Here is a 13,825-nt window from a genome sequence, read left to right on the forward strand (position 1 = left end):
TTGCCGATTCTTTCGGACTTTGCATCCTGTCGGTCGATCGATTATTCTTCGTTTTCGAATTATTTTCAAATACAGCTTAAAGTTATTCGCAAAGATATCAACGAACATAAGTTTCATACAGTGATACCATTAAATCGATAATCACGAAACGAATTTATTGCAATTTGAATGTACCTTACAAGTTTAACCGAATCGATAGCAGCCAATCCTCGAGCTGAAGTACATCATTCTCGACGAACGTACAAATCGCGCGATACGACCGTTTTCCAATCAGTAAGCTCACTCATTGACGGTCTAATTAAACCTCTTCCCCATCTATCGAAATTCTCTGCATTCCAGGTGTAATCGGTTTAATCATTTACGCGCTGCAGTATACGCTGCTTAATTCTAAGCGAATCCTTGAAGCTCTATGTACCCGGTGCGTACGCTCGTTGAATATAAATCTGTTACACTTATTTATTATTTCATGAATATGCATTTCTTTTAAGACAGGCTAATGGCTTGTCACGATATAGAAAAGCACGCAACGGTAGTTATACAGGCTAAACATCGATTAAAACATCGATTGAAAAAATATTGACCACGCCACTTGAATTTAACTCCGATCTTATTATTATCCATTTTCAATTCTTTCACTAGATGCGTACTAAACATCACATTCAATGTTTTGCTTCAAATCAAATTTCAATGTCGAAGCTTGAAGATTAACAACATAAAGGACTAAATATTATATGTTTTTTTTATATCTTCAAATTTATGATACAATGAAACATTTCAAACGTACAAAATTATTCGAAAGGAGAATAATAAAATGCGAAGATCTTCGGGCCTCAACGTCTTACATAAGGCAAGCTATACATATATTAACCAACTTTTTTACATTGTCCGATATAATTATTTCATTCGTTGTTCTGAAACATTCAGTTTATGATTAACATAAAATTGATATTATCAACAATTAGAAAGATATTATTAGTGTAAGGATAAAGTATTTACATTAATATTGGCACATTCTTTGAAACAGAATAACTTGTTTCTAAACCCGTACCAAATGATTTCAGCTCTTTTGAGAAGTTAAAAAGATTAGTTTACTAAATAGATGATGCGCGAAGTAAATTTCGAGAAAATTGCAATTGGTCGGAATTGCGAAGATGATAGCAAAGATCACTTTTTACAATCTTGTTATTCGAACTTAATGAATTAGGTTTTGCACATTTATGTCAGTACGCACATGCTGAAAACGGGGTTAAAAATGACGAAAATCGCATTTTTTCGCGACTCTCGGCCTAATATCGAGATCGTTATGTCTTTCCATGCCTGTCACTTGTTTCCGTATCGACCGATTTCGGTGAAATTTTACTCCCTTCAGGTATTTTTTTCCCTCGCAAACACATTCATGAACGGCTAAGTCCACTCGCTTCAGATTCGCCAAATCCACTAGATTCATTCGTCCAATCATTAATTTACGATCACTCCTACAAATAGAAAATTGTGTTCAACAATGTATTGTCTGGAACTTTGAAAATTGCTTTCATGTTAATGGATCGTATTATCGGTATTTGAAGTTTGATTGTTAACATCGTCTGTGACGTATCTAAAGAAACCCTCGGAAAGAGATAACACGTTATCGACGCATTGATAACCAAACAGCACATTGTTTGATTAACAGGGCGTCAGTTTGTTTGAATTCTTCCACATCCGTGTATTGCTATGGGGAATTATCTGTCAACCAACTATATTCTTCCTGAAGAAACACTTGTCACTTATGTGGAATTAACATACTTAAAAAAGAACGAAATACAGTAGTGAGTAACAAAAAAAAACAAAAATGTTCGAATTATGTATAAAGCGCATAAGTTTTGTTATTGCATAGTGCATTGAAAAGTTAAAAGCATAACATTATCACAAAGGAATTTCATTTAAAATTAGTAACAGAATGGAACCAAATGCGAAAGTGAAGATTCATAATTTTTTCAATACTCTTTCTCGATAATATCATTTCAATATATAATAATGTTACATACATGCCAAGTACTATGTATTAAAGTTACATTAATGCCCTAAACAAAATCTAAGCTTTCATTGTCATAATTATAACTAAGGAAACACATAATTTGTAAATTTAATTGTAAATACAAGATATCAACAAAGGAGAACAAAATTTCATTATTCTACAAAGTCTTTTTATTGTAGTTCGTGACTAAAATTCTAAATTCATATTTTCAGTATTGTTAAAATACTTGACAATGTAAATCCAGGAAAACTTTGTGAAAATATTCAGCATCGTTTCACTATTGACGAAGTCGAAACCATATTGCCACAAATTCGAGTAAGTCAACTATTACTCCATATTTCGGCTAACTATAGTAGTAAATAGAAAACTGCAAATATTTGTATTTATGATATATTAGTGTTAACATTTAGTATTTAAGATCTGACTGAAGTAATGACAGTTTATGAACACTTTTATAATAATGAATCATCTTTCACCTATCATTTTGATAAGAACGACGTATACGTGTATATAATATACACATCTTGTTCGTTGATGAAATACAATATTTCATTTTATCGCACTGAAATTAGCCAACTAGGATTGATAGAACATTAATCCGCGATAATTGTATGCAATTTTACATAACGTTTCATTGGTAGTTTGTGCATAGAACACAAATTTTCGAAATTTATTAATTAGGAACGAAATATGTTACACATAGCAAATTTCCTAATTATGTCGAAGTGAGTTGAAGTTTTACATCATTTATTTCATGACATATGAGTGACATTCTTAGAACTTGCAAGCGAATGCCGCCTGTTAGATAGTAAAATTGATATTTCCTCTTTCTGTATAGTTAATAATAATAAATAATAATACATAGTTAATAATGTAGTGCAGATAAATCATATCGTTCGATACTGTTTAATTTTCAATATTGTAATACTAATTTATTTTAGTGCAGCCCATTTCGTGATTCGATATATCGAGTATTTTCTTCACAAAAAGACAATCATTTAAGTTTAGAAGACATATTGGATTTATGTTCTGCCTTCTCTAAACATTGTCCTTCGAAAGTTCGTGCTGCTTGGGCATTTTACATTTTTGGTAAGACACTATTTATAACTTAAAATTCAAATTCTTTTTAAGATAAAACGTTAATTTAACAACTTAATATACGTTTGATAGTATTTTGTATTTCTTTGTACCAGCGCTTTTTAAACTTTTCCTATTCGCAACCCCACTTTGCCAGGGAAATTAAATATTAATTGGTAATAAATCGCATGAATTTTAAACAATTCTTTGTTACATTTAGAAAGTTATTACTTATTATCGCTTGTTAAGACGAACTGAAAGCATATTGACATATTTGGTAAATTTGGTAAATTTTTTTAACTTTTTAATTTTTTAATTTTAACTTTTTTAGTTTTTGTAAATGTAGCACGTAGATGTTTCCTTGTTTGACAGGGCATCCGTATGTACAACAATTTTAAGCGTAGTCAATTTGTGAGCAAAAGTATCGTTTTATTACTGCGACAGAGGATGATTAGTATGTCTTCTGTGTAGTCTTCTAGGTAGATTCACTGTGTAGAGTTTGGTAGTTAGGTCGTTAGGATGATTGTCTAATCTGGTTTTGTATTTGCCACTCGAGTGTATAATTTCCTCCACGACTAAACTGATTCTCAGATCTTCACGGAGTTCGTCATTTCGCACATACCACGGTGCGTTTACTGTGGTCCTGAGCACAATAGATCGTAGTAAAGCTTCTAATTTAGCGATCTGCCTTTTAGCAGTCATCCCCCCTCCCCCACAGCACAATATCTTACGCTCAAATGAGTTTAACGATTGTTTTGTAGACGACAAGTTTATTATGTACACTTAATTTTGCCAGTGTGCTAATGAGTTAATATTTTAATGGTTCTTATTTAGCTTACTTTCCTGTTTGTTTGTCTGCCTGGGTGTAATCTTGCAAGCGAGATTTCAATCAAGTACAGCATAACCATACAATGTAACATGTCAATAATAATACAGTATAAAAAGAGAAGAAAATAATTGAATGCACTAATAATCACATCATTGAACAAATATTGCCAAAAATAAAAAACTGGCGGACTTGTATTAGTTTAGTTCCAAAGTTTCCAGTATTTCAACACTTACAAAGACTCTCTATTTGATTAAATAAATCTCGGGCTCGTGATTCGAATCAAATATCCTTCCATTTTCACCTCGTAATCATTAGAAAATCGCCTTTGTTGCCGTCATTAGCTTCATCCAAGAAGACAGAAGAAGTGTTGAAGGATACATTGCAAGGTTAATACAACCAGTCCACCAGGTTTTTATTTTTAATAATATGTATTCAAGAATCGAGTGATATTCTATCGTGTGTACGATTCCCGCATGTGCTCAACATATACAGGTTACCTCGTGTATCATTATTACATCGAATTACTTAATGACGCCAGGTTAAGAAACTTATTTTCCTCCTTTTAGTACACTTTTGAATAGAAATTATTTTCTTTATTTTATTTTTCACTTATATATATTTTATTATTTTCTGTGATTTGATCAATCTCTTTGCGTATGCGTTGTTTTCACGTTAGTCGAGAATCTAAGTGCATCCCTAAGTAGGTAACTATTTTTGATCGAATCGTAAACAGTAGAATTCATATAGAAAGGTAAAGGTGTCGATCGCTATGGATTAAATTATGAAATATCTAACTTCCTTTCTTTGGACTTGTCTGAGGACAAAATTGATTTGAAACAGAACGTATTAAAACATGAAGTTAAACAAGGGGAAGACAGAAACGACTTATAATCCTCTTCGATCGCAAATGCCTATCCGATATTACAGGCGCATCAGGAGTTCGCTCGATTTCGTTAATCGGGATCGTTTAATTTCACGGTGCATACGATATCGCGTCAATGCTCGTGAAAGCAGAGAAATAATAGGGCTGAGCGAGAGTCGAGAATAGCTGCATACGTAGCTACGTGAAAGGAATGAGAATACAGGCGGACAAGAGGAAGAACAAAGTCAGCCGAATTGGAAAAGAAGGTAGAAAGACGAATAAAGAAGCAATAAGAAAAACGAGTGGGCATTTATTAAGTTTAGAGTTGAGAAACATGCAGGAGCAAATACATAATAAAAATGTCAGTGGATAAGTAAATTAAAACATGTTTAAAATTTTAATGTTTTAAGATTTCTAAGGTTCTAAGTGTTTCGAATATTGATACAAATAATTATTCAAATACTTAATAATTGTGTGATGAAAATCTGATTGAAAATGAATAAACGGTTAATTGCATGTTTATTAAGTTACTAAATGTAAAGAAACCAAAAGAATTTTATAATCGTTCAAATTAGATATATACGAATAGCAACAAATTTATATTTATATTTATAGATTGATGTAGAATCGCTAACTTAATTAAAATTAATTGAAATATGTGCAAGGTCAAGATAAATATAAATTTATTTTCTATTGCATCATATTCTACTCATCACGAGGATCAAAAGCCTGAAACGAACCACGCATCGGAATAAAACAGAACTAAAGAGGGTGTTGTTGCGTTAATCTACATTGGATAACGCAATGACGACTCAATTTAGGTAAATTCAACGTATTTCCGTTTCATTCCGTTTCCGCGTCTTGTATAGAGAAATGTATATTAGGTTACTGAACTGTTCGAACGATACGTAAAATAGAGTCAGATAACTCTATACGAACAACGGCACCGTTAATACCTTCATTTCCAGACTTCGACGGCGACAATCAAATCTCAGTGGACGATTTGATCGAAACTGTGCACAGATTGACACGGTGCGACCAGGACGAACATGAAACCATTGATTCGGCGACAGCGGAACACGTCGCGCGAATGGCAAGTTTTGATAATATTTACTTCTATGAGTTGATTTTGCAGATAAACGAACAACGTAGCGCAGCAAACGTTTCATTCAATTAACAACGATAAATATTACCGCTACGTATTATCCGTATAATCGTTACTTTTATTTCACCAATACAATGAACATATTCCGAAGAATAGAAACAGATCTGTTGTCTTAAATCTTGCAATAATAACTCTTATCTCTATAATAACAAAATTTTATTACATAATAGTAGAGTTTCTACCTCTATTTTCACATTTGCCACCTAAAATTTAACGATTAATTAAAATTTGCAATGTAGTTATGTTAAATCAGAAATCATTTAAAGATACAAGAAGATAATTTGCATGCTACAATGCGGACCATAATGTAGTAATAAATTTTTGGCAATTACTTGCAAAGCCGATAACCTCACTGATTCGAATAACCTTGAAATATGTTGCGAAGATCGACATTCTGAACAACTTTTCCTTATACATATATTACTGTCGTTCGGACTTAGCTTCCTCATAGCGTCCATACTTTTCTATAATCCAACCGAACTAAATTTCGATAATCATTTTCAACTCGCATGAAAAATCAGTGAGTTAAGTTTGGTTTACATAACTATAACGCCAACTGTGCAATAAGCTAAGGTATGGGATAATAAGACAGATACAATTCGTATTAAGCTTTATATTATATTATTGTTATTCGAAATTGAAGATACTTCAACCACGATATTGAAAAAGAAAATTATGAGAAATGGAATCTTTTGCGAATATCTTGGAAACTAAAGTAACATGCGTAAGGAAACGTTGTTAAAAATGTTAACCTTGATAACATATTTCAAGCTCATTCAAATCGGCGAGACGTCCACTTTGTAAATAATTGCCAAATTTGTTTCCTTATTAGGACTTTTAAAGATTTTCGGGTAATCTGCATATAGCTACCTTCTCACTTTTTTCATAAAACGCTGTGCGTTTCTATTTTTCGTAGAATAATAAATATTTTCACAATGAACAGTACAAAAATGTGTAGCTGCATAATAAAAAATGCGCGAAGCGATGTGTGTTTGTATTACTAGTCAAATATTGGAATCATCCGGTTTTTGACCGCTTATTTCTACTCTTATTTTCGAATTGATTATAACATACGTTGCAATAGTTTGTTGCTCTACATTTCCTAGTCTAATCGATTCATTTATACCTACAATTAGTTACACGTAGCTACGGTGGAGTTCCGTTTATACAAACTCCATTTATATAAACGAAATTTTAGTTCGATTATTATTATTATTACATATTATTTAATTCCGTCGAAATAGAAAAATGTAAATTGTACAGCGTAAATACGAGAGGAGTTGCTTTTAAACCGTCCCAACATAACATATTATAAAACCGCTTCTCTGCTCCACTCGTTACGATAACGCAGAAACGTTATTAATTAGGTCAGCTGTCGCCAGTAGTAATCGATCACCAAAGCCAGTTGATTTACGAAGAACTCCATTATGCTCGTCCACATGCTTCTGTCAGCAACGAGAAAATTCAATATATGGTAACTGGGCAAGAATTCCGTGCTTTCATGAAATACGTATAATACATCAAAATGAATCGATTATCTCAGCATGTTTTTATTTATTCTACTTTGCATCTGTAACCGACTCAATTTTGCATGCAACCGATGATACTGAGTTTTCGAGTAAATGAATATCCAGCAAAATTGTGTACTATGTTAAAAAGTTAATATTACAATTACAAGAGTAGGTATCGTATGAGGATTCAACGATCGTTCCGACTCCAACGTAGTGGGTTTTTCCTGGAATTTCCTTTTTGCAGGAATAGGAGGTTTAATAGTAATAGTTAACGTAGCATAACGCGTCTCGATCCTTACACATATCTATAATATAATGGTGAAGGGGAGAGAGGGCGTATGATGATAAAGAACTTCGTTTTATGGAATAAACACTATAGAACTGGGGTCCCCGCCCCTCACCTCAGTCCGAAATAGTCTGAACATTGAAGAATGTAGCGTCTGCCGCGTAACTTTTCAGAGAAACGTCTTTGCGCGTTATGCATTTTGTTTCTAACAATGTTGCAAGTGCTGTATAGCGTTTCGGATGAACGTGTTTTGCGCGCTATACGTTTTACAAATAACGTTTTGGTTTACTTATGTGGAACGTTGCTGATGTCCCAGCTGTTATACCAGTTGAGCTATAGACGTCTGTCCTTGTCGTCCAAGTTCAACCATGGAAACGGCGGTTCGAAGATATAGCGTACTAATCGTTCGTTATCGCCAAGTATGACTTTTATCATGAATTCTTCCTTCCGCTCAAATCCTTGGATGCTGACGATAGCCATCTTCATTGTTTCCTTTTTCTCTCAAAAAGGTTTCTTCAGGGACGTTCGTCGAAGGACTGTACTCGACGTTGCGATCGTGGACTATCTTAAACAGTACGCGGTGATGTTTGGAGACATGTTATCTCAACATTTAGAATCGATTCTCGCGTCAACCGCTGCTTTACAGTCTTTAGAGATTCGGTTTGCCGAGAACGGACGACGAAGTAGAAAGTCCGTGATATCGAGCAGCAGTCTTTCGTATCCGTAATAAGATTCGTCAAACTTTGCGTATATATCGTAAAGTACGGCATATTTGCGTCGATCAGAGTCGAGATTCGGATCGTCGTATGGATACATTGCAAAGTTTAAATAAAGTCAAACGTTCGTCGACATACAAAAGTTAAAAAAAGTAGCGTCCTTTCGGGACGTTTACATAGCAAATATTACGTATCTCGGCTTTTCTAATTGCGCCGCTGCTTTTATCAGGCAAATATAAATAAATAAATATATATAAATAAATAAATATATATAAATAAATTCGTAGTTGTTTGCAATAACGGATATTCGTGGAGATTCTAGAATCGAAAACCCATGCCGATCGATTCGCTGCTGTAGAGAATACGCAACACGCCAACTTTTGCTTCAACGTAACGCGCGGTACGCTCCATTGAACTTTATGTAATTTCAATTTAGATTTCAAAGCAGCGGCTGAGTACAACGCGTTCGTATCATCGCGTGCGCGAATTAAAACGAGTTTGTGGCATGCGTTTATCAGGACACGTTTGTAATCTTCGCAGAAGCCCAACAACGCGTCGAGCGGTACACAGAAATTGAAATCTGTTGTTGCTTTGTGAACACTTTTTGTATAATTTACATACTTCCAAGCTGCGTTCTCTAGTGCCCTACTTCCCTCTCTGGATAGACTCGAGTAATTCTTCAGTGCAATTGTTATATCGAGACTTCCGAGGGGATCTCAACACCGTTCAATTCGTAACGAATTTCGTCGAATGTAAACGCGACTCTATTAGTATCCAAAATTGCATCTCCAATGGTATCCTTCGACTCCCCTTCCAATAAACTCAGTTTCCCCTTGACGTACAGAAAACATCTACGTTTTAGTACATAGAGGTCCGGCTGTGATATAGGCATTCTTATTCCATCGCTGTTTTTCAACGTGGCGTTAGCGTGTGGATTATAGCATGTACTTCTATCTTCGTTATACAATTTCTTGTTCTTCTTCTTTTCTACCACCAGATCACCGCTAGTCCCAGCAACTGTGGGGATCTCACGTTTCGCACGTTCAATTTGGTCGTCTTTACCCTTTTCTTTTCTCCAATCAAGAGGTCGAAAGGTTTACAGGTAGTCGATGAGATAGGTATTTGCGTTGCGTTACTGCCAGTGTTGTTATTGTTGCTGCTGCTGCAGATAAGGATACTATTTCGTTCTTATCGATCGCAAGCTAAGCGTATTCTAAGTCAACGTATGTGTATTCGCACCGTTATCTCTTCTCCCCGAAAGTCTTACGCACTCTGATCGGACTCTAATCGAATGAAGTCGAACAATCGAATCATCTATTTCTCGCACGACGATCGCTAGGTAAATGATTCGTTGCAGCGTTTCCTATATCCTATGTCCTGGAGGCACCCTCCGAGTACAAACTTGTAGTTACTGTACGAACCGGTGATTACGTTGCATTCTATTTGAATCACCTTTACATTTATGATATTTGCAGGCTTATCTGACACGTGCGACGTATTGGGCGATAGGATAGGATCCGCAGAAAATCCTAACGAGATCCCACGTTGTTCGATTTCGTGAAGTTAACTCTGTACGAACTGAGAGTTTAGCTTGGCATGCTGTTGTTATTTGTTCGCAAAACGATAGGATATTCATCGTCGTCGTCCTTGATCATTGATCTGGTCTTCCAAGGATACATGTTTGTTATCCTTCGCCTCAGAAATTTATTTACCGCTTCTAATTCGTGCGAACCGTCCGACAAACTGAACCGCGATCTCATCGTCTTTATCGCGAAAATAAAATTTATCGTTGCTACGCTTGACGTTGGGAATCGTGCTACACGTCTCGAAATATACAAGACCAAGCTCGTACTCGCCATCCGTCAGATCGATCAGTGGAAAATATTTCGCCGAGAGCACGTTACTCCTGCCCGTTAAAGCAAAGGTGAATGACATGTTCGTCGTCGTGCTATCATGAATGTCTGGCGAAAAATGAGATACATTACGAGTGTAGTTTAGATTTATGTCAGATATTCATGAAGAAATTTTACGCACAATTGTCCACATAAGCTCTCACTGAAATTTGACATTGTGTGCAGTTGTACGTAATTCTCGTGTTATTCCCGAAACAATCGATGAGTTTTCCCGGTGGTCGGACTCCGCAATGTTGTCAGAATATTTAGCCGTGGATCCTCGCTTTGCATATGCCACTCAATGCGTGTTCGGACTGTTGTCTTTATCGAAATTCACGATGTTCAAGCATTTGCTTGGTCGAGATTTCCTCGGTAAATCATCGCGCATAAACACTCCGCGAAAGTACCGTGATTCCTTACACCACTTTTTCAGTTGAACCAACTATACGAAGTATAGTCACGATTTATCGTTCCTATTTCCCGATATTCTTTTTCAATTTTAGCATTTAGTTCTTTCTTCCTTTTCAAACCGATTTCGCGCTTATAAGGTAATAGATTCCATCGCACGATTACGACGTTACGCTTCTTTCAGCTGTTTTTGTGCCGTCTACGCATCATTTACAGCCTTCGCCACTACGGCTGCACCGCCGATCAGTGCTCCTACGGCTGATAACGCTGTAAAGCAGGAACGGGGGTATGCCACTGCGTTTCGCATTTTCTCCCTTCCATCAACTTTCGATGCCATACCAACTTTTGTTTCAACCTTTATAGCTGCCCATACACCTGCTCATATGATGCTCTTTCATCTAGCGACTATATTTTTCATTATCCGTTGATTATACGTTGTCACGCGCGTTTAGCCAAAATTCTGTCCTTCGATGTGTTTGCGTTGGAAGTAGGCGATGCTGTGCTTTCTGCAAGTCGCGTGCGGCGAATTCGCGCCACTATCTCTAAAGCTGTAGCTTCACAGGTAAGATGCGTATCAGAAATCATACCCTGTTCAGAAAACCTGTCCCTTTCGTTGCACACATAAATAACAGTTTCTCAACATAGGTGGAGGTCCATATGCGTTCTCTGCTTGGGAATATTGTAATATACGATGTACCGTAACTTTTCATTTGTTGGTCAGCTTTTACGTTATCTGAGCGAAGCTTAGTTCTATAGCTTCCTGGTCAAGCAACTTCTCCCACACGGTACATATGTCGAAGATATGCCGAAGTGATCAAGTAACACTTGCACTGGTATGTACTTGAACCGTTCGAAAGTCAAATCGTATAAAATTTATTAGTTTTAATATCGCAATTTCTTTCTTTAGAAGAAAAAGGGAACAGCAAACACAAATGCTATTTGAGAAAATCCTACAAATAGAAATTCTAGCAATAAAAGTCATTAATTCAAAATTCTAGTCATAAAAAATATACTACAAAAAGTTCATTGATGCTATTAATATTGACATGGTTATTTTTAAATATGTCAATAAATTATGCAATTGCCTCGTATAGTTATTTTTGAACGTAAAATATGAAATCCTAATAATCTATTTAGATAATTTATGAGATCAATTTCATAATCTTGCCTTTCAAATAAACTTCGGTATCTATTCAAAATACAGGTCTCTATTAATTTGTCAGGTTGATAAAGATTGATTTTAAACGTACGTGGCATTGATTGAGCGGAAATCCATTAAACCGTACCTCTTTTTAAATAAAATTTGTCAATACACTATTCTACTTAACTGAAAATAAGAAAATTGTAATAAATTACTAATTTCCAGTTTGAAGCGATCGGTGATTTGCATTATTTCGTAAAACCAATAACGTAGAGTATTACAGCAACAAAAAACATTTGATTAATTTCCTAAATATGTCCTTTGAAAGAGTTGAATTATGTACTGAATTATTGTATCATATATCGCCCGTTTATATTCATTATGCGCAATATGTTTTTTAACTTCTTTCTGAAACATAGAAAGTAGAAGTATACTTTATATACTAATATAAAGTATATTCTCTCCTACCAATATGAAGTTTATTTCTCTTCTAAAGTATAGCAAGGAAATTCCATTTATGAGTTTTTTTTTTTATTTTACTACTTTATTTCTACATGTAATATTTTAACAGCATTAGACTTTTCTTTTAAAACATTGTCGCACGCTAAGCCACATATTTTTTTCTCATATTTAATTTAGTTGTAAACGAATCAAGTTATTTCTAATATTGAAATCTACACTATGATTAATGTTTCGTTATTACAAATTATACCGGAATTATTTTCTGTAAAAAGGAAGTCTTACTGCCGCTAACGCAAGACAATAAATAAGTAAATAAAGTAATAGTCAGATTCAAAATCGTAATATAACATTTTTTATTTTCTAGACTATTTTCCCCGAGAATAACATAACATCAAATTCTAAAAACGTTTATTATACTTAGCTATATGTATCGAAGTGTAAACATATGTAAACTTGAAATCCGATTTGATTCAATTACACAGCCGAAAATAAAATAATTCTAAAAGTTACTTTAAGGTTACAAGTAATGTTTCTTGAAACAGAAATATGAATGTATATATAGATTCTCCTTAAAATCTATTACGATAAAAGAATATTTTGTATGCAAAGATTCTATATATAATATAATATAAGCTTTTTTACTAACGTTTCTTTTTCAACTTCATTAGATACTTCAAGAGATGGTGTTCACCCAACAGGGAAGCATTTCCTTCGAAGAATTTATACGTTTCGCTTCGAGAATTGCAGAATTCTCGTCAACATTCTCCTTTCATTTTAATGTTTAATTATGCTCATATTATGGTAATTATTTCTGTAACTTTGATATGCATATTGGAGCAAATGTACGACTTTGTACTCCAAATTCATGTGCATGCATATCATTACATAATTAAGTAATAATTATATAATTTTCTCAAAAAGGCATTTTCACAAATTAATTTCATTGGAATGGAATTATCGACCACTTCGTAAGGAAAAAGACGCGCATAGATGTGCTTTGCATTGAATTTCACATAATATATTCAATTGCATGTTACTTTACAACTGAAAAATGTTATTATTCATGGTTACTATTATATTATTGTACATGGTAATACAAATTTATAGCACTGTCGGGGGTATGCTTTTAAATACGCATAATTATCGATTTTGTAACCTTAGCGATATAATTAATGTTTCAATTATTAGATCGTATCTCCTACATAGAAATTGTCGATATCCTAAACGAAAATTTTATTATATGCAGGTCGATATACTTATTGTCATTTATTTGATAAGAAGAGTTCATTTCTTAGAAGGATATGTAGAATAATAATGGTATCGATTACATTAGATTGGTGGAAAATAAATGGCCCATCGGTATTTACATTTTTAATTCATTACCAAAATATACAATCTTACTTATTATTAATTTTTTAGTAAATAATCACGGTTATCAACTATTTATGAGACTACCTTAACA

General features: G+C 34.3%; 1 protein-coding gene across 2 annotated transcripts; it reads left to right on the forward strand.

Moving 5' to 3' along the window:
* Nucleotides 1-1,682: 1,682 nt before the first annotated feature.
* On the forward strand, nucleotides 1,683-13,729 carry LOC117238303 (calcium and integrin-binding family member 3-like). Of its 2 annotated transcripts, none has more exons than XM_033503114.1 (5): nucleotides 1,683-1,805; nucleotides 2,227-2,329; nucleotides 2,956-3,103; nucleotides 5,751-5,875; nucleotides 13,032-13,729. In XM_033503114.1, exons 1-5 carry the CDS (start codon nucleotides 1,711-1,713, stop codon nucleotides 13,146-13,148), a joined length of 588 nt encoding a protein of 195 aa, XP_033359005.1. In that variant the 5' UTR covers nucleotides 1,683-1,710; the 3' UTR covers nucleotides 13,149-13,729. The 2 variants fall into 2 exon arrangements, with proteins under 2 accessions (XP_033359005.1, XP_033359006.1); XM_033503115.1 differs by lacking the exon at nucleotides 13,032-13,729 and adding an exon at nucleotides 7,315-7,623.
* The last annotated feature ends 96 nt before the right edge of the window (nucleotides 13,730-13,825 follow it).

This window comes from Bombus vosnesenskii, unplaced genomic scaffold (genome assembly GCF_011952255.1).
Source record: "Bombus vosnesenskii isolate JDL3184/JDL3185 unplaced genomic scaffold, Bvos_JDL3184-5_v1.1 scf7180000013447, whole genome shotgun sequence".
Lineage (NCBI taxonomy): Eukaryota > Metazoa > Arthropoda > Insecta > Hymenoptera > Apidae > Bombus > Bombus vosnesenskii.

Coding starts and splice junctions, on each gene's coding strand:
- LOC117238303 (XM_033503114.1), top strand. CDS start 1,711: ATGGGGAATTATCTGTCAACCAACTATATTCTTCCTGAAGAAACACTT. Junction 1,806..2,226: donor AAAAAGAACGAAATACAGTA/GTGAGTAACAAA, acceptor TCATATTTTCAG/TATTGTTAAAATACTTGACA. Junction 5,876..13,031: donor CGGAACACGTCGCGCGAATG/GCAAGTTTTGAT, acceptor CAACTTCATTAG/ATACTTCAAGAGATGGTGTT.